This window comes from Choloepus didactylus, chromosome 10 (genome assembly GCF_015220235.1).
Source record: "Choloepus didactylus isolate mChoDid1 chromosome 10, mChoDid1.pri, whole genome shotgun sequence".
NCBI lineage: Eukaryota > Metazoa > Chordata > Mammalia > Pilosa > Megalonychidae > Choloepus > Choloepus didactylus.
Genome location: NC_051316.1, coordinates 83,611,828 through 83,638,604, shown reverse-complemented (window position 1 = coordinate 83,638,604; position 26,777 = coordinate 83,611,828). Strand labels below are relative to the sequence as shown.

Sequence of the window (26,777 nt, the reverse complement as noted above, 5' to 3'; positions counted from 1 at the left end):
AACTAAGAGTCCCAGTGCCACTGTTGAGGGGAGACGGGACACCCCCACCTTGCTTCTTCTGGGGTGCCTACTCTGGGACACAGCTCTGGGAGGTGACCACTGTGTCCCCCACCCCATGCTATGTGACTTGAAGCCAAAGAGTTTTCTTTCCTACATCTACCTCATTGTAAAGGGGGATCACCTTCTCCATGGCCGACTCCAGCAGCGTCTAACAAAGAGTTCTCCCCCCTTGTAACCCTCATCATCCCCTCCATGTGCCCCTGGTGGTAATGTTCTCTAGGACCCCACCCCCTTAGAATCAGTTCTGTCCTCTTCAGGAGCCCGGTGAAGGGTTGGGTTGGGACGTTGTGGAGAGGCTTCTCTCAGGCCACATCAGGGTAATAAAGCTGCAGTTCTTCCCTCTCTGATGCCTCCTCTCCTTTTGTTTAGGTAGGGAGGGTGCGGGCAGGATGGGGTGGGGGGAGGAGGAATGATGTTGGAAATAAATCAGACTGAATCAGACTGCCTGAGTTCGAATACCAATTCTATCACAATAGTTCTAGGTGGCCTTGGGCATCTCAGAACCTCAGAAGACTCCGAAAGTTTTGAGCAACACAAGGAACTTTCTACAGACCTATGGGAATGGACCTATCCAGGAACAGTGGGTGTATTTATGTGTTCAGTCTTAGGGAATGGGGTGGGGAAACATCTTTGGTACCCTGGAATTAGAAAAAGAAAGGCAAAGGTTGTCTCGACAATCAGGCGCAAGGAGCCAGCGTACGACCGTTATGGGTCGCCGTTGCCTAGGTATCCAGGCAGCGTTTGACACCTTTTACAAATCCCGCCGGTCACTTCCTGCACCGCAGGCATGAAGCATGGCGTCACTTCCTGTATAAAAAAAAAGGGGGCCCGTGCATTCGGATTGGCCCGCCTTCCTATTTGGAACGGATGTCCCGCCCTCTGGCTGTGTCCCGGCTAGCGATAGCTATGGCGGCTGTGACAGACCTGCAGCGGCTACAGGCCCGTGTGGAGGAGCTGGAGCACTGGGTGTACGGGCCGGGCGTGGCGCGCGGCTCGCGGAAGGTGAGCTCTTTAGGATCCGGCTGCCCCTTTCAGGGCCAGAGCAAAAGCGACCCACTGACCCCGCCCCCAGGATGGCTGCAATGCTCCACTCCCAACCCTTGAAATAACAAAGGTGTGGGACCTTCCTGAGTAGATCGGACACTTAGGGTCCTTTCTCTTGGGGTGCTCTGCAGGTAGTTAGGTACGCTTGAGATGGGTTCAGTGCGAACAGCAACTAAGATTCTGCTCCTGCGCTTGAGGGCTAATTGGGGAGACCTGATACATTCGAGAAGCTGACTAATGAGTTTCAATAAAAACTGAAGTTCTCGAAGGAAGGGCCGTCATGGAGCCCTGCTAAATGACTTGTGCAGAGAGAGCAGTCATCGGGACCCCAAAGGAGGCAGAGCAGAGGTGGGTAAGGAAAGCTCCAAGGAAGGAAAGGTGAGGTCCGAGAAGTTCAGGATTAGGAGGGGACAGGGTTCCATACTAGTGTTCAGATTTGAACAGGTTCTAAATTGGTGAGTGAATTTTGGTAACGGTGAGATACAGGTGTCCTTCCATCCCCTTTCTACTGTGAGAAGACCTTTTAATGAGGAACTCCAGTTGGAGCATCAGGCATAACCTGGAACTAAGTGCATCAGATGTAATGCTATCCTTCCATATGCTTCTTGTGGAATTAGGTGCCACTAGCAGATTAAACTCCCATTTGAGAACTGACTTTTCAATGCATTCTCTCCCTTTGGCATCTATGACACCAACCCTGGTGGTTTTCCTCTTATCTTTCAAGTTGCTTCTCAGTTTTGCCTTCCCATATTTTCGACCCTTGAATACTGGCATTCCTCAACCTCTACCCTTAAATGTTAGGTAGGCTTATTCACTCCCATAGTTTCAATTATGACTTACATGTCATCATGTCTCAAGTGTGTATCTCCAGTCCAGATTTCTGTTCTGACAACCAGACTTATACGTCCAGTTGCCTACCAGATTTTTCCACTTGGATGTCCTGCAGGTCATCTCATACTTATTCCACATCCTCTTACCTCTGTTCTTTCTCTCCCCTAACTTGATTCTCTTCTGTAAACTCTAATACAGAGATTGTACTGTTTTTAGGGTCTTTTGTAGTTTCCTCTTCCCTCTGCCCCACTAAAGTTGATGTGGAGGGGATAGGACTAGAGGTAAGATGGCCAGTCTGGAGGCCAATACAGTCATCCAGTCATGAGGTAATGAAGGCCTGGATGAGGATGCTTGCATTTCTCATTCCTAAATCCAGGGCTCAGGAACCAGGAATATATAGTATATGCTGGTGCTCCATAAACTCAGAGAGTTATTTACCTCCCAAATCAATCTTGAACTTCCCCAAAGAGTACATGATTATCTCCCTGCTTCACATGGAGGATTCCCTCCCTGAAGGTAGGGTTGCATCTCCGTTAATAGAAGAGAAGGCCAATCTACATTTCTGGGACAAAGAGCTTTGGAAGTATAGGGAAATAAGGAAGGGTTCTTTACCTCTGCCAAGCTTTGATCTAAGTGGTGTCTGAGAATTAACCTCCACTCCCCTTCTAGGTGGCTGATGGCCTGGTCAAAGTACAAGTGGCTTTGGGGAACATTGCCAGCAAGAGGGAGAGGGTGAAGATTCTGTACAAAAAGAGTAAGTGACTGCCTGCCCTCCTTCCCATTCCTGGGATCAGGCTATGGCCCTTCAGCCCGGTAGGTCACTGGAGTAGCCCTTTGGAGGTAGCAGGAACGTGAAGACATTTCTCTGCTGAAGTGGTAAAGTGGTGTGTGCTTTCTTTTTCTCTCATGGATAAACTCCAAGCCCATGGCAACTGTCCTAAGTTATAGGACAAGAGCTCTGCCTGACAGCTCCCCTTGGCGGAGGAGGGAAGAAAAGTGTGAGATTTCCCCAGGCAATGTTAAGAGGCAAAAAAGAAATTAGGCACTAACAGCCCCAGCCTTGGATCAGCCAGGTCTTTTTGGTTATGTCAGGGCTAGCAATCCCTGCTCAGTAACTGGAAAATACACAAAGCTCTGGCACTGGGATAAAAAGGGAACTTTCACCCTTGGTGAGGATGGGTCAGTGGGAGAGCTGAGGGCCCCAGAGTGGTGGTGGCAATGATGTTCCCAGCTCTAAAGCTTAAAGTTGGCTAGTAGGTGATGAGAGTGGATTGACAGGAAAGAAGGGATGGGGGCTTGGAGAGGGCAGTGTGGGTGTCAACTCCTCACTCTCCCCAAGGTTGACCACTCCCCTAACATTCTTCATAAGATGGACAGCCCCACTTCCCATCCCTGTTGGTTCCTTTTCTGTCTTGCTACTTTTCTAGTTGAAGACCTGATCAAATATTTGGATCCTGAGTACATTGACCGCATTGCCATACCTGATGCCTCTAAGCTGCAATTCATCTTAGCAGGTAGTGCACATGCCTCTGGGGATGAGGGATGTCGGGGAGGTTGGGCACAAAGATGGCCTTCCCCCATCCAGTCGTCTCATGGATACAGCCCTAGAAGCTGCTTTCTGGAATTCTGGCCTGGCTCTGGGCTGAGGCCCGAGGCGGTCCTGTGGGTCCTCCAGTAGGCACTGGATGTACCTCTGGACTAGCTGTAGGCCATGGTACCAGCCACAGTGGGAGCTACTCCAATGTTCTGTTAATGGTTTGACCCTAGGATTTTCCTTCAAAACTTTCCTCACTTTTGCTTACTGGACAGAGGAGTTTCTAGGAAAGGGTGGGGGTCACAGGGCATTGCATTTGGGAGAGGGGAAGTATTGGCATGAGTTTCAACATCTTTCATGTGAGAAGACTTGGGGATTTCAGAGTTCTAGGCAAGAATTGTTGCCTTAGCAACATCTGATAATTAGTCAGCCACTCCACAAGCTAGGGTTTGCTGAGTACGTACCATGTTCATTCATTCATTCAAAAGAAATTTGAAGATCATCTGCTGTTGAGTCAGGCTCTATCCTAGGTGTGATGTATATCATGGTAAACCAGAAAGTCCCTACCTTTGTGGGTACAGGCAGAGTTCAAGAAGACTGAATCCTTGCTGCAGAGACCTGAGCTTGTAACCCAGCTGGGAGACCTGAGCTGTAACCCAGGAGGGAGACTGAGGTGGAGGCAATACAGCACCTAGAACTGGATGAGGATGGGTGGTTCCTGCATAGAGGCTGGCAGAGCTCTCAAAACGTTCCTGATCAGTTGCTGTGGCTTAGGCACCAACTTCAGGAGATCTTCCTCTGCTGTGACTCTTGAGTCCAACCTTTCCCTCCTTCCCCATGGCCACTGCCCCAGTGTTCACCCCTCACACCTGAAGAGTTGCACAGTCTCCTAAGTCATCTTGACCCTGTTCTTTTCCGTTATGTGATTCCAGTCTCATCTTCCCAAAACATGTTTTCAACATACCATTTTGCCTATTTGGAACCTCAGTGTCTCTCTATCCTACAGGATAAGGTGCTAATTCTTTAGCCTCCCATTCAAGGCTTTCCATAGTCTGCCAGGTTTATCTTCCATCCAGCTGTTTCCTGTGCTCTTCCTGTTCCAGTTCAGCCAATTAAATTATTTTTCCTTTACTAATTGACAAGCACTCCTGCCTACAAGCATTTGCATATAGCAGTTCCCCTTCTTGAATGTTCTTCCCACTCTTCACAGCCATTGAAATCTCCTGAGCAGGGTCCAGCCCACATCCTGCTCTCCTCACTGGACTTTCCCATTACTGCCCTAGCTCTCCTGAAGCTTGTAATTGTCTATGCCTCAGAAGATCCTGCTTGGTATAGTATGCCACATGTCTCCTTTTTCAGGCCTTCCTGGGAGCCCCTTGGGTATGGGGGTCCAAGTCTGAAGCACTTTGTTGTTCAAGGTTTAGGAGAAGCTCATTGAGAGTTTGTTGATAGGAGGCTAGAGGAAGAGGCCCTGGAATTGAAATTTTGGGAAAGGTGGGATTTGGAGAAACTGAGAGGTCCTCTGGTCTCAAGATAGGTCAGAAGCATCCAGGAAAGGTGTGGGTGAGATGGGGGGGTATGCACAGAAAAGAATATGGTATACAGAATAGCTGCCCAAAGCTCTAGGACCCAGCCAGGTCCGCAGCCCCTTGCTTGGGAATAGCAGTGCCCAGGTCTTCCTCACTGCTGCTTTCTTGTCTGCTTATGCTTCAGAGGAGCAGTTTATTCTCTCCCAGGTTGCGCTCCTGGAGCGGGTGGAGGCCTTGGTGCCTGTGCTGGACAGCACTGCCATCAAAGGTAACTATCTGGGGCTGCAGCTCCTCTACTTTGCTTGGGGACATGGGTGAATAGGCAGGACTTCCCCGTGTCCCAGGTTCCCTGAGCTCAGGCTGGGTCTGCCCTCAGCCTGGGGGCATCTGCCACCTCTATCTTGGGTTATAGTTGCAAGGGTAAAGAGCCTAGAGTCAGGACTTTGGGCAATTTGGGTCCGAGGACACTATTGTAAGCTCTGAGGATTTCTTCTGCCATCTGTCTCAGCCCTCAGCATCTGTCCTTTCAGGTGCTGCAGATACCAGTTTCATTGTCGGAGTATGAATGTGTGTGAATTCCTCCTGCCGCCCTGCTGAGAGCAGTCCTGGGCCTGGGCTTTGACAGGCTTACAGTGACTTTAATTGAATCCAGATATCTATCTTGTCTGTCTCCAGAGGCATTTTTCCCAGCTGCCCCTCCCCACCCCGGATCAGCTACCTGCTGAGCATCTGAAAGCCTTCAACTGAAGGCCCAGCAATGTAGCTGAGGCTCTGGATGTTGGATTTCGGGTGGCCATCTTAGGGACTTGGCACTCATTCTCAGCCCACCTGCAGGCTCTTTGCTCCCTAAGCCAGGCAGACCTGGCCCCCTGGGCCAAGAGCAAAGGGACAGATTCCGTGATAAGCAAAACTCTCTCTACCTGACCCTGCTTACACCACTGGGTGGGGGTAGGAGGCAACTCTGGGGACCCCAGGATTTTGTCTTCTCTTAGGAGCCTGTGTCCTCCCCTCCCCAGTGGGTCCTGGAGTAAGACTAGGTGGGAGGGGAGGACCCCCCTCACACTTGCCCACCCCTCCTCCAGCTGCAGCGGTCGGTCGATAAGGCCTGGCGTTTGTTTAGCTTCTTCACTCAATACTCTAATCCTGCCAAAGACCTAATAGACTATTGAGCAGTCCCGGGGGAGGGCACAAGCATCACTGGGCAGTGTGTGTTGTGTTTTACAGCCGTTCCTGAGCATGCTGCCCACCTGCAGCGCTTGGCCCAGATCCACATCCAGCAGCAGGTATGGGAGGAAAGAGGACCTGAAGGGAAGGTACCCTACTGCCTGCCCCTGCCACATGGGGAAGCAGCCTCAGGCCCCTCTGATGTCAGCTCCAAGGGAAACTTAGGGGTTTATCTTTATCTTCCATTTACCCCAGAGAGGGGAAGGGACTTGCCTAGGGCCACATCCAGGCCTCCTACTTCTCAGAGTAGGCCTGTTCTGAGAAGGTTGGTATTGGGAGGTGCCCAAGAATTCCTGGGGATGGTGTCTCCTTGACTGGGTAGAGGAGCTCTTTTTTTCAGTATTCCCAGGTCCTAGTGTAAAGTTCAAAGATGGTTCAGAAATAGCGCACAGGGAGAAGGAGACCTATACTAGGGGGAATATGTCTTTAAATGTGTGGTCCACTCCCTCTTCCTTCAGCCTTGGATTGAAAATGACACCAGGCATGCTGCAGTTAGGGCGCCCATCCTGGAACCTGAAAGTGTCCCCTAAGCAGTTTTTGTTTTTATTTTTGTTTTTTTTAATGAAAAAGAGTATTATTTGAAATTATATTATTCTGTTTATTGTTCTGTTACACAAATGTTATTATTTAATCTAAACAGCAATAAGAATAGTTAACAGTGGCAGTTAGCAGTAATTAATGGTAGGGCTAAATTAAATAATATGTGAGTGAAAAAAATAACAATGTTTTAATAATGTTTCTTTGTCCTCTACTGCAGAAACTTTTAAACTCTTTATTGAGTGTTTGAATTTTGTAGACTATATTATTGGTTTTTGGTTTTTTTTTTACTTAAAAACTTTTAAAATTGTGGTAAAATATACATAAGTCTTTTTAACCATTTTAGGTAGACAATTCTTTGACATTAAGTAGCTTGACACTATGGTGTAACTTTTACCACTCTCAATTTCCAAGCTGTTTTCATCATCCTAATAAACCAAAGCCCATACTCATTTAGTAATAACTCCCTAATCCTTCTCCCCTCACCCTGGTAACCACTCTTCTGCTTTCTGTCTATGAATTTGCTTATTTTTTATTTTAAGAAATTTTATTTTGAAATAAATTCAAACTTACAGGAACAGTTGCAAAAACAGTTCAAACCCCACACATAGAACCCCAGCATACCCCGACCCCCTCCCCTGATACCCCAGTCTACCACCTTTAACATCCTGTCATACCACCACTTCTTTCTTTCTCTCCCTCTCTCCCTCCCTCCCTATCATCCATCATTTATTGCTCTGTCCTCTGAACATATGAGAGCTAGCTGTACACATCCTTGAACAAACACTATAATTCACATATACCTTTCCCATGGACAAGAACATTCTTTTATGCAATCCCATTAAGCGCAGCTAAGAAGTTCAAGAAATTCAACATTGATACAAAGCTTACATTCTATATTTCCTTTTTTTTTCCTTCCTTATGACCCATCTGTTTCCCTTTCAGCCTCCTCTCCTCCATCCTCAGATCCAGAATCATCCTTGGCAATTAATTGTCATCTATTTAGACTGTCTTTTTTTTTTTTTTTTTTTTCAATTGTGGAAACATATACACAGCCTAAATCTTCCCATTCCACCCCCTCCCTTGCATTCCATTAGTGGGATTAATCACATTTAGAATGTTGCAATGCTATCACCTTCCCACCATCCATTTCTAGAAGTTTCCCTTCACCCCAAACAGAAACCCTACACTCATTTCTTAACTCCCCATTGCCTCTTCCCCCACTTCTCGGAACCCCTACTCTTCATCTCTATGGTCATATTATCTGATTCTTTCTTTGTGTTTACCGTGGGGCTTAAATTTAACATCTTAAATCTATAACAATCTTGTTTTTCTTTGATACCACCTTCACTTCAATATGACACATAAACAATGTTCCTATACTCCATCATTCCCCCACCTTTATGTAGTTCATGTCAAAAATTACATATTTTACATTGAGTTCAAAACCACTGATTAATCATTACAGTTTATGTATTTTAGATCCTGTAGGAAGTAAATAGTGGAGTTACAAATAAAAAATACAGTAGTATTGGTATTTATATTTAGCATATGATCTTTACTGGTAATCTTTATTTCTTCATGTAGTTTCAGTCAGTTGTTTAGTGTCCCTTCCTTTCAGCCTGCTCAACTCCCTTTAGCTTTTCTTATAGGACTGATCTACTGGTGGTGAAGTCCCTCAGCTTTTGATTACCTGGGAATGTTTTCATCTCCCCCTCGTTTTTACCCTCCAGGTGTTTGTGATTTCTCCAAGTTTCTGATGGTTATTGACTTCTATTTGTACTCCATTGTGGTCAGAGAATGTGCTTTGAACAAATTCCTTTTTGTTTTGTTTAAATTTATTGAGGCTTGTTTTTATGTCCCAGCATATGGTCCATTCTGGAGAAAGATCCGTCATCACTAGAGAAGAATGTGGGTCCCAGTGACCTGGGATGTAATGTTCTATATATGTCTGTTAAAATTCTCTATATCTCTCTCTCCTTTCTTTGTTTCTCTGTTGGTAGGGCTCCCTTTAGTATCTGAAGTAGGGCAGGTCTTTTATTAGCAAAATCTCTCAGCATTTGTTTGTGAAAAATTTAAGCTCTTCCTCAAATTTGAAGGAGAGTTTTGCTGGATAAAGTCTTCTTGGTTGGAAATTTTTCTCTCTCAGAATTTTAAATATGTCATGCCACTGCCTTCTCACCTCCATGGTGGCCACTGAGTAGTCACTACTTAGTCTTATGTTGTTTCCTTTGTATGTGGTGAATTGCTTTTCTCTAGCTGCTTTCAGAACTTGCTCCTTCTCTTCAGTATTTGAGAGTCTGATCAGAATATGTCTTGCAGTGGGTTTATTTGGATTTATTCTATTTGGAGTTTGCTGGGCATTTATGCTTTGTGTATTTATATTGTGTAGAAGGTTTGGGAAGTTTTCCCCAACAATTTCTTTGAATACTCTTTCTAGACCTTTACCCTTCTCTTCCCCTTCTGGGGCACCAATGAGGCTTAAATTTGAATGTTTTATTTTATCTATTGTATCCCTGAGATCCATTTCAATTTTTTCAATTTTTTTCTTCATTCTTTCTTTTGTTCTTTCATTTTCTGTTCTGTGGTCCTCAAGGATGCTGAGTCATTTTTCATCTTCCTCTAATCTTGTATTATGAGTATCCAGAGTCTTTTTAATTTGGCCTACAGTTTCTTTTATTTCCATGAGATCTTCTATTTTTTTATTTATTCTTGCAATTTCTTCTTTGTTCTCTTCTACGGTCTTCTTTAAGTCCTTTATATCCTGTGCCATGCTCTTGTTGCCTGTCTGTAGTTCTTTGATTAATTGTGCCAAATACTCTGTGTCTTCTGATCTTTTGATTTGGGTGTTTGGGTTTGGGTTCTCCATATTGTCTGGTTTTATCATATGCTTTAAGATTTTTTGTTGTTTTTGGCCTCTTGGCATTTGCTTTACTTGATCCCTAATTTATCAGAACTGCAGCTTGGTGGCATACACTTTCTCTAACTAACCAGCACATGGCATCCGTAAGTCACCTATTCCCCTCAAGTCAGTTCTCCCCAACTTTGTCTTTGTGGTGTGTGGGGGTCTGATTCTTGTGGGGTCCAATTGGTGCACCAAGTTTGAGTGTGTTGTTGGTGCTGTCCGCCCTGAATGTGGGGCATGTGGCTGGTTGGTTAGGGAGACAGAGCAGCTTTAATAATCAAACCTCCCAGGTGTCCCCGGAGATTTACGGCTGTTGCAGGAGCCTAAGCCTTCATTTCTGTCTTTCCACAGATTGTGTCTGCCCTGACCCACAAGTCCTTGGTATTCGCGTAGGGTCCCTGGGGTTTCCGATCGGGTCCCCCTTCCCAGCTGTGCTCTTCCAGGACCTCTGCTGAGGGAAGGCTGTGCCGCATCACAAGTGCGCGCCGGCCTCCAGGGAAGCCCTGGGTCGCCGGGCCGTGCAGGGGCGTTCCCAACCCGCTTCAAAGATGGTTGAATGGGACAGGTTAACTTCCCTGTTTACGCACAGCTCCGCTTTCCCAGCTCCAGGACAATCAGCTGTGGGTGCACTAAAGGCCACTGTATACGGCCGATACTGTGGCGTGTGTGCAGTGCTGCGAGAAAGACTCCCCATCACACTGGGTTTCTTGGTGCAGCTCTGGGCTGTGGGTCTGGCTCGGGCAGGAGCATCCCTTGCCCACTGGGGGGATGGCTGCAAGGAATGCGGTTTTTTTCTCCTTTTGGCTCCCCTCTGCTCCCCTGGTCTCGAGACAATCAGCAGCGGGTGTGGGAAGGGGTATCCTCCATGCCAGACACCGAGGCATTAGCCCAGCCTGCTCCCGCCATGCTTCAATGCGTGGCTGTCCCCGTTGTATCTGCAGCCGCTCCCGGGCTTTTTTTTTTTTTTTTTTTAAAGAACTAGTCCATCTCCAAATCCCAGCCCACCGTTTCCCCACACCACAGCACGGCCGCGCAACTTTCAGCCAGTTTACTCACTCGTTTCAGAATACAGACTCCTGGTTTCACCAAATGCACATTCCCTATGGATTTAGCAGACCTTGTCTGGCTTGTGCTACACTGGAAGTGGTGTTCTGGGTCACTTTCTGGTTTTTATCTAGTATTTTTCACAGAGGTGTTTTTTGCCCTGTCTCACCTAGCCGCCATCTTAGGTTCTCCTATGAATTTGCTTATTATAAGTATTTCATTTAAGAGAACTTACGCAATCTGGTTTATGTCATTCAACATCATATCTTCAGGTTTCATCTGTGCATGTACCTCATACATGTACCAGCACTTCATTTCTTTTTATAGCTGAATAAAATTTCATTGTCTGTATACATTTTGTTTATCCATTCTTCTGTTGATGGACACTTGGGTTGCTTCTATCTTTTGGCTATTGTGAATAATGCTGCAATGAACATACGTTTGCAAATATCTGTCTAAGTCAATGCTTTCGATTTTGGTTGGTATTTCCTAGGAGTGAAATTGCTGGGTCACGTAGTAATTCTGTGATTAACTTTCTGAGGAGTCGCCAAACATTTTCCACAGCAGCTGCACAATGTTCCATTCCTAGCAACCATGTAAGAGGGTTCCTATTTCTCCGCGTCCTTGCCAACACTTTTTTTTCCTTCAGATTTTTAAGTAATAGCCATCCTAGTGGGTATAAAGTGGCATCTTTTAGTTTTAATTTGCATTTCTTTAATGGCTAATGATGTTGAGCATCTTTTCATTTACCTGTTAGCCATTTGAATATCTAAAAATGCCTCTTCAGATCCTTGACCTGTTTTTTATTTGCAATGTTTCTTTTTCTTGTTGAGTTGTAGGAGTTCTTTATATATTCTTGATATTAAACCCATTTCAGAGATGTGGTTTCCAAATATTTTCTCTCATTCTGTAGGTTCTCTTTTTTGATAATATTCTTTGATGCATTAAAGTTTTTAGTTAGTCTATTTTGGCTATTTTTTCTTTTGATGCTTATGCTTTAGGTATAAAATATAAAAAAATCCGCTACCTATTACAAGGTCCTGAAGATATTTCCCTATGTTTTCTTGTAAGAATTTTATAGTATTAGCTCGTATATTTAGGTCATTGATTCATTTTGAATTAATTTTTGTATATGGTGAGAAGTAGGGTTCCATATTCATTCTTTCACCTGTGAATTTCTAGTTGTCCTAGCCCCATTTGTTGAAGACTCTTACTTCCCCATTGAATACATTTGGCACTGTTGTAGAAAAGCAACTTCCATAGATGTGTGGATTTATCTCTGGACTCGCAATTTTATTCCATTGTTCAAGTCGTCTATCACGATGCCAGTACCACACTGTTTTAATTACTGTAGCTGTGCAATAAGTTTTGAAGTTGGGAACTGTGAGTCCTCCAACTTTGTTGTTCTTCTTCAAGATTGTTTTGGTTATCTGGGGCCCCTTGCAGTTCCTTATGAATTTGAAGATTGGTTTTTCCATTTCTGCAAAAAGAATGCTGGAATTTTTATAAGGATTGCATTGAATTTGTAGATCACTTTAAGATAGTATTGACATCTTAACACTTAACATATTACATTTTCCAACCCATGAACAAGGGATGTCTTTCCATTTATTTAGATCTTCTTTAATTTCTTTCTGCAATATTTTGTGGTTTTCAGTGTACAAATCTTTCACCTCCTTTCAGTGTTCAAGGTATTTTATCTTTTAGATGCTATCTGTTCTAGTTTGCTAATGCTGCAGAATGCAAAACACCAGAGATGGATTGGCTTTTATAAGAAGGGGGGTTTATTTGGCTACACAGTTACAGTCTTAAGGCCATAAAGTGTCTAAGGTAACACATCAGTAATCGGGTACCTTCACTGGAGGATGGCCAATGGCATCTGGAAAACCTCTGTTAGCTGGGAAGACACGTGGCTGGCGTCCGCTCCAAAGTTCTGGTTTCAGAATGGCTTTCTCCCAGGACGTTCCTCTCTAGCAAACTTGCTCCTCTTCAAAACGTCACTCACAGCTGCACTGAGTTCCTTCTCTTTCAGTCAGCTCAGTTATATGGCTCCACGGATCAAGTCCCACCCTGAATGGGTGGGGCCATGCCTCCATGGGAATATTTCATCAGAGTCATCACCCACAGCTGGGTGGGGCACATTCCAAGCAAATCTAATCAGCACCAAAACATCTGCCCCACAAGACTACATCAAAGATAATGGCGTTTGGAGGACACAATACATTCAAACTGGCACACTATTGTAAATGGAATTATTTTCTTGATTTCCTTTTCAGATTGCTTGTTACTGGTGTTTAGATCTCGAACTGATTTCTGTCTGTTTAGCGTGTACTCTGCAATATTGCTGAATTCATTTATTACTTGTAGCAGCTGTCTTGTGAATTCTTTGGGATTATCTATATTTGGATTATGTCACCTGCAAATAGGGATAATTTTACTTCTTCCTTTCTAATTTGGATATCCTCTATTTCTTTTTCTTGTCTGAGTGCTCTGACTTGAACTTCCAGTAAAATGATGAATAACAGTGGTGACAGAGTGCATCTTTGTCTTGTTCCTAATCTTAGGGGGAAAGCTTTCAGTCTTTCACCATTGAGTATATTTGCTGTGGGGTTTTCATAAATGCCCTTTATCATTTTGAGAAAGTTCCCTTCTATTCCTAATTTATGAGTGTTTTTATTGTGAAAGGATGTTGGATTTTGTCAGATATTTTTTCTGAGCCAATTGAGATATTCATGTGTTTTTTTTCACCTTCATTCTATTAATGTGATATATCACATTGATTGATTTTCTTATGTTGAACCATCCTTGCATTCCTGGAGTAAATCCCACTTAGTCATGTTGTATAATCCTTTTAATATACTGTTGGATTTGGTTTGCCAGTATTTCTTGGGGATTTTTTCATCTATATTCATAAGGGATATTGGTCTATAATTTTCTTTACCTGTGCTGTAATGCTGGCTTCATAGTATAAGTTAGGAGAGTGTTTCCTCTTCAGTTTTTTTGGGAGACTTTGAGAAGGATTGGTGTTAAATCTTCTTTAAATGCTTGGTAGAATTCAGCAGTGAATCTATCAGGCCTTGAGCTTGTCCTTGGGGGATTTTTGATTACTGATTCAGTCTCTTTACTCATTATGGATCTGTTGAGATTTTCTGTTTCTTCTTACATCAGATTAGGTAATTTGTATGTTTCTGGGAATTTGTGTGTTTTATCTAGGTTTTCTAATTTATTGGCATATAATTGTTCACAGTACCCTCTTATATTCCTTTTTATTTCTGTAATGTTGGTAGTAATGTCCCCACTTTCATTCCTAATTTTAGTTATTTGTCTCCCCTCTCTCCCTCCCTCTCTCCTCCTCCTTCTCCTCCTTCTTCTCCTCCTTCTCTCCCTCTCTCTCTCTCTCTCTCTCTCTCTCTCTCTCTCTCTCTCTCTCTCTCTTTCAGTCTGGCTAAAGGTTTGCCAATTTTATTGATCTTTTCAAATTCAACTCTTTTTGTTGCTTCTATTTTTTTTTTTTTTCTATTCTCTATCTCGTTTGTGTCTTCTATAATCTTTACTTTTTTCGTTCTACTAACTTGGAGTTTAATTTGCTCTTCTTGTTCCAGTTTCTTTAGATGTGAAGTTAGGTTATTGATTTGTGATCTTTTTTCTTTATTAATGTAGGCATTTAGAGCTATAAGTTTCTCTCTGAGCACTGCCTCTGTTGCATCCCATAAGTTTTGTTGTGTTTTTGTTTTCATTCATTTCAAGATATTTCCTAATTTCCCTTTGATTTCTTCTTTGATCCATTGGTTGTTTAATACTGTGTTATTTAATTTCTGCATATTTGTAAATTTTTCAGTTTTCCTTCTGTTTTTGATTTCTAGCTTTATTCCATTGTGGTTCAAGAAGATACTTTGTATATCACTATTTTAAAATTTATTGAGATATGATTTGTGGCCTAACATGTGGTTAATCCTGGAAAATGTTCCATGTGCACCTAAGAATGGGTATTCTGCTCTTGTTGTGTGGAGTGTTTTATATATGTCCATTAGGTCTAGTTGATTAATAGTGTTGTTCAAGTTCTCTGTTTTCTCATTGATCTTTTGTTTAGATGTTCTATCAATTATTGAAAGTGGTATATTGAAATTTCTCTCTTCAATTCTGTCAATGTTTGCTTGTATATCTTGGGGCTCTGTTGTGAGGTGCATATATAGTTATAATTGTTATATCGTCTTGCTGCTTTGAGCTTTTTATTAATATATAATATTTTTCTTTCTCTCTTGTAATCTTTTTTGAGTTAAAGTGTATTTTGTCTGACAATAAAATACCCACTCTGGTTTTCTTTTGATTACTGTTTGCATGGAATATCTTATTCCACACTTTTACTTTTTATTTCTTTGCGTCTTTGTACCTAAAGTGAGTTTCTTATAGACAGCATCTAGATGGATCACACTTTTCATCCAATCTGCCAATCTCTGCCTTTTAATAGGAGAGTTTAATCCATTGACATTTAAGGTGATAACTGAGAAGGAAGGATTTACTCTGCCATTTTGCTGTTTATTTTCTGTATGTCTTGTATATTTTTTATTTTTAAATTACTCCAATGCTTCTTTTTAAAAATATTTACTTCTTTGTAGTGTACCTTTGATTCCCTTCTTTCCTTTTCTCTGTATTTTTTAGTTATTTTCATAGTGGTTATCTTTGTAATTACCATTAACATCTTAAACTAATAATCACCTAGTTCAACTAGTACTAACCTAGTCTCAGAAATATATAAACTCTCTACTCCTATATATCTCCATCCCTTCCCCTTTATATGTTATTGTGTCAGATTACATCTTTATACATTGTACGCCCATTACCTAGATCTTAAATACTTTTTTTTTTTTACACATTTGACTGTTAAATCATATAGAGGGGAAAAAAGCAGTTACAAACCAAAAGCACAATAATACAGGATTTTATATTAACCTGAGCATTCAGCTTACCAATGTTCATTATTTCTTTTTATGGCTTAGAGTTACTGTCTAGTGTCCTTTTTTTTTCTCTTTTAATTTTATTGAGATTGTTCACATACCATACAATTATCCAAAGATCCAAAGTGCACAATCAGTTGCCCACAGTACCGTCACACAGCTGTGCATCCATCACCACAATTAATTGTTTTTCCAATTTTTAGAACATTTTCATTACTTCAGAAAAGAAATAAAGACAAAAAAGAAAACTCAGTTCTTTCTCTACCCCTAACCACTACCCCCCTCCATTATGGGCTCACTGTATTGGTCTAGTACATTTGTTACTGTTGATGAAAGAATGTTAAAATACTGTTAACTGTAGTACATAGTTTGCAATAGGTATATTTTTCCCTATATACCCCTCTGTTGTTAACGTCTAGTTATAGTGTCATACATTTGTTGTAGTTCATGAAAGAGATTTCTAATATTTGTACAGTTAATCACAGAATTTGTCAACCACAAGATTCACTGTTTTATACATTCACATCTTTTAACCTCCAACTTTCCTTCTGGTGACATACGTGACTCTGAGCTTCCCCTTTCCACCACATTCACAGACCATTCAGCACTGTTAGTTATTCTCATAATAACGTGCTACCGTCACCTCTGTCTACTTCCAAACACTTAGGTTCAACCTAGTGGAGCATTCTGCTCATAATAAGTAACCACTCACCATTCTTCAGCCTCATTCTTTATCCTGTTAACTTATATTTCATGTCTATGTGTTAACATGTTATAATTAGTGCATATCAGCGAGACCGTGCAATATTTTTCCTTATGTGTCTGACTTATTTCACTCTGTAGTGCCCTCAAGGTTTATTCATCAACTCGTTTTTTTTTTTTTTTTTAAGATGGTTTTGTTCACCCACCATACTTTTCATCCTAAGTAAATAATCGATGGTTCTCTGTATAGTTACGTATTTATGTATTCACCACCATCACCACTATCTATATAAGGACATCTCCATTTCTTTGACAAAGCAGGAGGAAGAGTCAAAGAAGGTAGAGACACAAAAGAAAAAGAAAAAGAAAGAAAAAAATATGACAGCTAAAAAGCAACGAAAGGAAAGATAGAATTAAAATAAAGTAGAATAAAAGAGTCAAACAACATCACCAATGCCAAGAATACCATACCCCTCCCTCATGTCCCCCTCTTACAGGCATTTAGCTTTGGTATATTGCCTTTGTTACATTAAAGGAAGCATAAAACGAAGTTTCTGTTAACTATAGTCACTAGTTTGCATTGATTGTATTTTTTCCCAAATACCACCCTATTTTTAACACCTTGCTAGGTTGACATTCATTTGTTCTCCCTCATGTAAAAACATATTTGTACATTTTGTCACAATTGTTGAGCACCGTAGGTTTCACTGAGTTATACAGTCCCAGTCTTTATCTTTCTTCTCTTTCCTTCTGGTGTCCCACATGCTCCTAACCTTCCTCTTTCAACCATACTCACAGTCATCTTTGTTCAGTACTTACATTGCTGTGCTACCATCACCCAAAATTGTGTTCCAAACCTCTCACTCCTGTCTCTTCCTGTTTGTGATGCTCCCTTTAGTATTTCCTGTAGCGCAGGTATCTGGTTCACAAACTCTGTCATTGTCTGTTTGTCAGAGAATATTTTAAACTCTCCCTCATATTTGAAGGATATAGTTTTGCCAGATATAGGATTCTTGGTTGGCAGTTTTTCTCTTTCAGTGTCTTAAATATATCAGACCACTTCCTTTTTGCCTCCATGGTTTCTACAGAGAAATTCGCACATAGTCTTATCAAGCTTCCTTTGTATGTGATGGATCACTTTTCTCTTGCTGCTTTCAGGACTCTCTCTTTGTCTTTGACGTTTGATAATCTGATTATGAAGTGTCTTGGCATAGGTCTATTCAGATCTATTCTGTGCTTCTTGGATCTGTAATTTTATATCTTTTATAAGAAATGGGAAATTTTCATTGATTATTTCCTCTGTTATTGCTTCTGTCCTTTTTCCCTTCTCTTCTCCTTCTGGGACACCCATAACATGTATATTCATGCATTGCATGTTGTCATTCAGTTTCCTGAGATGTTGCTCACATTTTTCCATTCTTTTCCCTATCTGTTCTTTTGTGTGTAGGCTTTCAGGTGTCTTGTTCTCCAGTTCCTGAGGGTTTTCTTCTGCCTCTTGAGATGTGCTGTTGTATGTCTCCATTATGTTTTTCATCTCTTGTGTTGTGCCTTTCATTTCCATAGATTCTGCCAGTTGTTTTTTCAAACTTTTGATTTCTACCTTATGTTCACCCAGTGTTTTCTTTATAGCATTTGTCTCTTTTGTGTTATCTTCCCTGAACTCGTTGATTTGGTTTTTGATTTGATTTAGCATATCTCTTTGAAAATGTTTAAGAGATTGTTTTATTAAAGTGAAATAATATCTCAACTGTATCTTGATTGAGTTGTAGGTTTGTTCCTTTGACTGGGCCATATCTTTGTTTTTCCTAGTATAGATTGTAGTTTTGTGTTGTCTAGGTATCTGATTTCCATGGTTACCCCAGTCAGATTTTCCCAGACCAGAACGGGTTCAGGTCTCTGAAGGGTTATATTCAGGTTATATCTTAGAGGAATGACAGACTTTCCTGTGAGGTTTCCAGTCGCCGTGCTTTTCCTAACCTGCCCAGAAGGTGGCACATGTCAGCCTGTCACTCCCTACTGGTATAAGGAGGTGTGGCCTCCTTAGTTTGTGTTTTGGCTGTTTTCCCCCAGGCTCTGGGGTCTGGTTCTAAAGGGAAAGCCGGGCCCCATTTCCTTACTCTTAGGGAAGATATACCCCCTAGGGATTTATCATCTGCATTTCAATAGTCTTTCTGTCTCTTTTATCTCCACCCCTGTCTGGGTCAGAGGGCTGTGAACTGAAAATGGCTGTGGCTTTCTCTTCTGAGCCCCTGAGGTTGAGAGAGAGAGAAAAAAAGGGACAGAAAGCCCCCTTTTGGAGCCAGTACACAGCTCCCCAGCCTCACTTGTCGGCCAGAGGCAACACCCAGTCTTCTGGACTCCCCCTCCTAGCGCAGATGAGTCTTCTGGTTCTTTAAGGTCAGTCATCACTAAAAGCCTCTGTCTGCTTGTTGGGGGGTTGTAGTTTGTATTCAGCAGTCTACATTTGTTAATTAAAAACCCAGTTGGAGCTCAGCTGAGCTATATTCGTTCGCTCGCTTGCTCAGAGAGTGCTGCTCTCTACCACAGCAAAAGTTTTGCAGCAAAGCCTGCCATGGGGGGAGGGGACTCTTGGCACAGTTCCACAGCTTTTACTTACAGATCCTATGCTGCGGTCCCAGGCATTCCTCCCAATCCAGGTTGATGTATGATGTGTGGATGGTCACGGTTGTCCCCCACCAGTTATTCCAGATTATTTACTAGTTGTTCCTTATTGTTTATTAGTTGTTCCAGGGCACTGACTAAATTCCACTCCTTTCTATGCCACTATCTTGCCCCAAGTCCCCTGTCTGTGTCCTTTTATTTCAGACTGAAAGATTCCCTTTAACAACTTTTGTAGGGCAGCTTTTATGGTAGTGAACACTTTTAGCTTTGGTTTATGTGTAAATGTCTTGATTTCTCCCTCATTTTTGAGGGATAATTTGCCAGCTTTAGAGTTCTTGGTTGACAGTTTTTTCTTTAAAGACTTTAAATATGTCTTCTGGCCTCTGTGGTTTCTGATGAGAAATCTGCTGTTAATCTTATTGGGGATCCCCTGTATGTGACAAGTCACTTCTCTCTTGCTGCTTTCAAAATCCTCTCTTTGTCTTTGGATTTTGACAATTTCACTATAATGTGTTTTGGTGTTGAGCTCTTAAAGTCTATCCTGTTTGGAGTTTGTTGAGCTTCCTGGATGTGGATATTCATGTCTTTTATCAGCTTTGGGGAGTTTTTGGCCATTATTTCTTCAAATACTTTTTCTGCCACTTTCTCTTGTCCTTCTGAGACTTTAGTGATGCATATGTTGGTATGCTTGATGGTATCCCACAGGCCCCTTGGGCACTCTTCAGTTTACTTCATTTTTTCTTCCTGCTCCCCACACTGGACAGTTCAATTGTCTTGTCTTCAAGTTTGCTCATCTTTCTTCTGCCTTTTCAAATATGTTATTGAATCTGTGTAATGAGTTTTTCATTTCAATTACTGTACTTCGCAGCTCCAAAATTTTTTTGGTTCCTTTTTATAATTTTTATCTCTTTATTTTGTCAGATGTTTTCCTAATTTTCTTCAGTTATTTTATATGGATTCCTTTAGTTCGTTGAACATATTTAAGACCATTGATTTAAAGTCTTTAACTAATCATCCAGTGTATGAGCTTCCTCATGATGGTTTCTGGCAAATTCTCTTTTTCTTATGAATGGGCCATACTTTCCTCTTTGTATGTTTGTTATTTTTTATTGAGAACTGGGCATGCTGAGTATTACATTTCTATAACTCTGGAAATCTAGTTCTCCTATTCCTCTGGGATTACTAGGTTTTTTGTTCTGTTTTGTTGTTGAGCACTGGAACCATCAATTTGTGGCTTTTCCAAACTATTTTTGCTCCCAAATGGGGAGTGGAAAGAGATGAAAAAAAAAAAAATAGGTACTGCTTCTTTAAGATTCCTCTGCTGCTTTTGCTTGAGGGAGGTTGGAAGAATGGCTGTCCTCAGAGCCAGTCCCCCAGCAATCTGAAGTAGCTGATCCAAAGCAGTAATCAGCAGGAGATCACACATCCTCGACTTTGGAGGACTTGGTCCTTAAAACTACCATGGCACCAGCAAGCTGCACCAGGAGCCCGGACTTCGGTCCCCAATGCTGCCTGTCATGTAATTGGGGGATAGGGGATAATAGGTACTGCATGGAGGGTGAAATTCACTGATATTGATGATTTCCCCGACCAACCCCCTTCTCTATGGCCAGAATGAGCTATGCAAACGATCTGGTTCAACTGGACCGTGTTGAAAACCCCTCTGTGGCTCGCCAGTGCCCACAGGTTGAAGTCGAAGCTCAGAACTCAGTAACCAAGTTTCTTGCCTGTGCAGCAGCAGCCACTTCAAACAACTTTTTGCTCCCGCCCGTTATGAAACCCGCTTTTGCTATTGCCGAGTGCTCATCCGTTAGCTGCAGCTTTCCCATCTTCCAAAGGCCAAATGCTCCCCGTCCGTCAGACACTGGATTCCTCTGCTGGTCGCCCCTTCCATCCACAGGGCTCTTTCCCCCTCTGCCTCTTCCTCCAGCTGTTTCCTGGATGCTGCTCAGTGTTCCACTAGATGCCAGAATTCCAAAATAGTTGATTCAAACAGTTCCTGCCAGCTCAGTAGTTGTTTTGGGCCAGGGGAGGATGAGGGACAGGAATGATTCTTGGACTGTTTTACTGCACCATCCTCCTATAATCCTCCCCTCCCAGCTCCACCCTTGGCAGTTTGCAACTTGGATCTGAGGATAAGCATCACCTTTTCTGGGCTGTATAGGGAGCGGGGGTCCCTGATGAGGCAGGAGGTAGGAGGTGGGGGCTTTGCCTAACTCCATTCTCTGCCACTCCTTGGCCCCGCAGGACCAGTGTATGGAGATCACTGAGGAGTCCAGGGCTCTCCTGGAGGAATACAACAAGATTGTATCCTTTCTGCTCATCCAGGCCCCTAATGGGTGCTGTCCCCAAGCCCTGTCCTTTTGTCCTACATCTGACTCTCTTATCCCTTCCCAACCAGCCTGTCTATTCCCCTGTTTCCCCACCCCACACCTTTTGGCTGATGAGAAATCTCTCCACTCCATCATTCAAACTCCTGTTCTTTTCACCTTGACCTGTGACCAGACAATGCTTCTCTCCAAGCAATTTGTGCAGTGGGATGAGCTGCTTTGCCAGCTAGAGGCAGCCAAGCAAGTGAAACCAGCAGAGGAGTGATGGCTGCTCTCCATCCCAGGGTGGCCAGGCTCCAGGACCCTGTGCCAACTGCCCCTGAAGCAGGGCAGAGGCAGCTCTCTATATTTATTGGATCCACAGCCCACCTGTCCACACTCAGGTGGGGCTTTGAGGTCAGAGGTCAGGGGTCACCTGAGATTTGCAGTTTGCATCACCCCCCAATCAGTGCCCTCATTCCAGTGACAATAAACTTTAAATACCACTGGGAGTGTGTTGGCTTTCTGTTCTAGGATGGAGTTGGTGGAGGGCAGAGCTGACAACCAGCGTAGTGGTTGGACTGGGAACTACTCTCATCTTGGTGTGTCCTTCAGGGAGGTGTGGAGCTCTCACAGTGGAGGCTCCCATTTGATTCCTGTTCTAGTTTGCTAATGCTGGAGAATGCAAAACACCAGAGATGGACAGGCTTTTATAAAACGGGGGTTTATTTCACTACACAGTTACAGTCTTAAGGCCACAAAGCATCCAAGGTAACACCTCAGCAATCGGGTACCGGAGGATGGCCAGTGGTGTCCGGAAAACCTCTGTTAGCTAGGAAGGCAGCTGGCGTCTGCTCCAAAGCTGCGGCCTCAAAACGGCTTTCTCCCAGGGCGTTCCTTTCTAGCAAGCTTGCTTCTCTTCAAAACATCACTCCCAGCTGCACTCGTTTTTCTCCCCCCAAGTTAGCTCATTTATATAGCTCCACCGATCAAGGCCCACCCCAAATGGGTGGGGCCACGCCTCCATGGGAACATCTCATCAGAATCATCTCCCACAGCTGGGTGGGGCACATTCCAAGCAAATCCAACCAGCACCAAAACCTCTGCCCCACACAAGACTACAAAGATAATGGCATTTGGGGGACACAATACACTCAAACTGGCACAATTCCTATGAATGGGACATTCATTTATGCATCTATTTATCTCATGTCTAAGCACCTTCTAAATACCAGATGCCATACCAGGTGGGAAGGACACAGGAAGGGCCCATTTAATCCCTGCCCTGTACATGGTAGGGGAGGCACCAGCAAAGGAGAAAGGCAGTCACACCAGATGGGCACAGAGTCCTTTGGGCCAAAGAAGAAGAAACTGATGGGGGAGGCAGCCCTGGTGGGTGATACACTATGACTTTGAGAGCCAAGAGAGCAGCATGTGCAAAGGCAGAGAGGAGCCTTGAAGTTTCTTTCTTGGGAACCTACCTGGTGCTGTTAGTCTAGAAGGGAAGCCCAGAAGAGGTGGAAGGTTTGGATGTGGGAAGTTTTAGCTTCTGAGGAGGGGGAATTGGGAAGGAGAGGAGGGAACCTGAGGAGAAAAAGCAGGGAGACTTGAGATGGGTTCTAAACTCCAAAAGGTGTTTGCTGCCCCCTTGTGGTCTCAAAAAGTGCTCTGGCTCCAGACCCCCTTCCAACGGCCTGCCTGCCACCTCACCTACGCGGGATCACCAGCCTCAGATTCAGCTTGTTCAAAATGGTCTGAAACCCGGGAATCATCATAGACTTTTCCTTCCTTACTGTCCATCTAAGGAGTCGTCAGCTCTTTACTGAATCTACCTCTTCTGTATCTCCCAACTTAATCCACTTCTCTGCATCCCCGCTGTCATTTCTCTGGTTCATTCATTCAACAAGTCATTTAACAAATATCCGAACTCCTGGTTATCCGCTGGTCACCGTGGTAGGCTTCCCGACAGGGCCCGGGGACCCCGCGGCCAAAGGTTACCAGCGGCTGCGGTCTGATTTCCCCGACCAACCCCCTTCTCTATGGCCAGAATGAGCTATGCAAACGATCTGGTTCAACTGGACCGTGTTGAAAACCCCTCTGTGGCTCGCCAGTGCCCACAGGTTGAAGTCGAAGCTCAGAACTCAGTAACCAAGTTTCTCGCCTGTGCAGCAGCAGCCACTTCAAACAACTTTTTGCTCCCGCCCGTTATGAAACCCGCTTTTGCTATTGCCGAGTGCTCATCCGTTAGCTGCAGCTTTCCCATCTTCCAAAGGCCAAATGCTCCCCGTCCGTCAGACACTGGATTCCTCTGCTGGTCGCCCCTTCCATCCGCAGGGCTCTTTCCCCCTCTGCCTCCCGCCGTTAGGAGTGCCTCTGCCCGAAGCGTGGCAGCGGATACGATACGCCGGTATACCCAGTCCCCGGGCTGGCTCTGCTCAACTCTGAGGGCTCTGGGCAATCAGTTGCACTGGCAGCGGCGCCGCGGGCCGCCTCTCCTCAGGCCCCGCCCCCGCCCCCGCCCGGCGTGCGCGGCCCCGCGGCTTCGGCGCACTCCCGGTCCGCGCGCCATCTTTACTCCGGGTCGAGCGTGCGGGGCCTGGCGGCGCGGTGAGAATTGGGCTGCGGCGGGGTTGGAGGGCACTTGGAGGTGGGAGTAACGGAGGGCAGGCGGGTTTTTCAACTGCTGTGGCCGTCGGAATACTGGGAGCGGCTGGCGGCGAAGGACACTGTCGAGACCGGCCGGCCCACGGGCCGACGCCAGGAGCAGACTTAAGCCGCCGCGCGTGTCGAACCTCTCTGCTCCCGAGTTTTTGAGTGACCAGAGCTAAGGGAGATCGACCCCTGGGAATCTTGGGGTCAGGGATGTTCCGCCTTGTGTAAAGGAGTCCGAAGTGGAGAAGTCGGTTCTCTCTTTGGGGAGCCCTAAGCGAGGACTCTTGGTTCTGTCCCGGGGTGAGGGGGCCCGACGCTGTGCCGAGGATCCCAGGATAAGGGCACTAGTTCCAGGCTTGGGGAGCTTGGGATGTGGGGGCTTGATCCTATCTCAGGGTCTCCAGAATGGGGGGGGTATGGCTCTGTTCCAAGGAAAGAGAGGGGTGTGGGAGAGGGGGGGCAGAGGGTACAGCCTATCTCAAGGTGAGGCAGGCATGGTCCGTGTACTTAGATGAGGATGAAGGGATATGGTCCTGTTCCCTGGAAGTCTGGGATGAGGAGTAGGGCCATGTCCTGGAGAGCCAGGGCAGGGGAATGACCTGGGGTGCACTGCCTAGCACTCATTTGACACTTCCCTGCAGCGGGCAGCAAGATTCAGATACTGGACCAAGCAGTATGGAGCACTACCGGAAAGCTGGCTCTGTGGAGCTCCCAGTGACTTCCCCAATGCCTCAGCTACCTCCTGATACCCTGGAGATGCGGGTCCGAGATGGCAGCAAAATCCGCAATCTGCTGGGGCTGGCGCTGGGTCAGTTGGAAGGAGGCAGCACCCGGCATGTGGTTTTCTCAGGTTCTGGCCGGGCTGCAGGGAAAGCTGTCAGCTGCGCTGAGATTGTCAAGCGTCGGGTACCAGGCCTGCACCAGCTCACCAAGCTACTCTTCCTGCAGACTGAGGACAGCTGGGTCCCAACCTCACCGGACACAGGCCTAGACCCCCTCACAGTGCGCCGCCATGTGCCTGCGGTGTGGGTACTGCTTAGCCGGGACCCCCTGGACCCCAGTGAGCATGGCTACCAGCCCCCAGGGGCACCCCCTGGCCTGGGCTCCACACCCAGTTCCAACTATGGCCCCCGACCCCGAAGAAGGGCTCGAGACACCCGGTCCTGAGGACCTGCTGAGCCAGGCTGTTTTCCAGGCCTGAGTTTCTGGAATGGCTGTGCCTTCTCCCATAAGCCCCTCTGATTGCTCAACATCCCCAACAAGACTTGAATCCACAGAAGTGGGCCTTGCTGTCCTGCTTCCCCTGCCCCCTGGAATGCGGGAGGGGGTTGCTATGAAGAGTAGCAGGTGTTGGGGCTGGATTCTGGATTGCTTAGGAAGGGCCCACCCTGCCTTCCACCTCCAGTGCCTACTGCTCTTCCTTTTGAACAGAGGTCCAGGGAGTAAGTTAGGAAATAAAGGTTCTGCCCTTTTGTCTGATGAGCCTCTGCTTGGCCTGTTGTGAGGAGGTGGGATTAAGGGAATGGGAGCCCTTGCCTTCTAGGAGTTCATGGGCTGGAGACAGGCATAATAGGCTTAGGCTGGTGTGGGGACAATCTAGAGTCAATGAGAAACTTAAGCAGTAACCTGGATATATCTACGCCCCTTGGTGGCTGCCTGCCACCTGCTTCGGGCTGGTTTAGGGACTCTTCCCCCAGGTCAGACACTTTTCCATCTGTGGCATATCTTATGGAACTCAGGCACCACACTGCCTGGGTTTGAATCCTGACTGCACTACTTAATAGCTTTGTGTCCTTGGGCAAGTTACTGCTCCATGCCTTATTATTTTCATCCATAAAATGGTGATATAGTGCTTCCCTCTTAGGGTTTTTATGAGGATTAAATGAGGTAAAATACACATATGACTCTTAGATATACCTGAACGCATAGTGCTCTATGGATGTTAATTGCCATTATTAATTGCTCAGCCTACAAACATGCTTTCTCGTATTTTAAAACATCTCAGTCCACATCTCTCTCCAGGTTTGATCCTTGCCTTTCTGTTCTTTTGGCTCCTTTGTCTCTCCTTGACCTTAGCCTCTCAGATCTACCATGGTGAGGCCAAGGACATGAGGAGAGAAGAGAAGGTTACATCGGTAGCCATGGGGCTGCAGGGACCAGAGCAGGGTGTGGGCAGTGGTGGACTCTGAAAAGTTGAGTCACTTGGGTCTCCTCCTGTGTTTGGAGGTTTTCTACAATGTACCTAGCAGCCTGGGCGTGCAGTCACCAGGAAAGCAGAAGATTGGGGCTCTTCTGGGCTCATGTTGTAGAATGTGGGTCCTGGTATTTGAGGCTGTTAAAGTGGTGTTCGGCGAGTCTAGGAAGGAGAGGTTGAGCTGTTGGGAGAGGTGGAGGTGGGAGACTGGCTGCCTTGATCAGGGCTGAGAGCAGGAGTGAGAGGATCCTGACTGTGGGGCAGGTGGCAGGGATCAGGGACATCAGAGATAGGAAACTTGGCAGTAGCCCAGCTAGGCCTCTCAAATGCTGAGGGTCATGGCATCGAACATGCCCCTGGTCAGGATTGTGGCTTGCTTTGGTGGTCATTCAGGTGTTTTCCTGCCAGCGACTGCCTGACTTCTCCCCATTTTCCTTACGGCTATTTCAGGGGGGTTGCTCCCTCCCAACTTCTGCTTATCAATTTTACTTACTCCGACCCTGTCCACTGTATGTCTTCTTCCATCCAGTTTTTTGCATGTTATTTCCCTAGAGCTTAGGGGCCAGGCTGACTTGCAGACCATTGATCTTGGGCTCAGCACCCCATTCTGATCATCTGCTGTGCCAGGGTTGTGG

General features: G+C 44.9%; 2 protein-coding genes across 2 annotated transcripts; both read left to right on the top strand.

Moving 5' to 3' along the window:
• The first annotated feature begins 932 nt into the window (after nucleotides 1–932).
• Nucleotides 933–21,808, top strand: DCTN3 (dynactin subunit 3). Its single transcript, XM_037798371.1, has 7 exons — nucleotides 933–1,062; nucleotides 2,605–2,689; nucleotides 3,363–3,449; nucleotides 5,183–5,266; nucleotides 6,223–6,281; nucleotides 21,235–21,294; nucleotides 21,493–21,808. The coding sequence occupies exons 1-7, from the start codon at nucleotides 967–969 to the stop codon at nucleotides 21,580–21,582; spliced, it is 561 nt and encodes a 186-aa protein (XP_037654299.1). The 5' UTR covers nucleotides 933–966; the 3' UTR covers nucleotides 21,583–21,808.
• Nucleotides 21,809–23,856: 2,048 nt separating this feature from the next.
• Nucleotides 23,857–25,430, top strand: RPP25L (ribonuclease P/MRP subunit p25 like). Its single transcript, XM_037797509.1, has 2 exons — nucleotides 23,857–23,903; nucleotides 24,590–25,430. Exon 2 carries the CDS (start codon nucleotides 24,624–24,626, stop codon nucleotides 25,113–25,115), a length of 492 nt encoding a protein of 163 aa, XP_037653437.1. The 5' UTR covers nucleotides 23,857–23,903; nucleotides 24,590–24,623; the 3' UTR covers nucleotides 25,116–25,430.
• The last annotated feature ends 1,347 nt before the right edge of the window (nucleotides 25,431–26,777 follow it).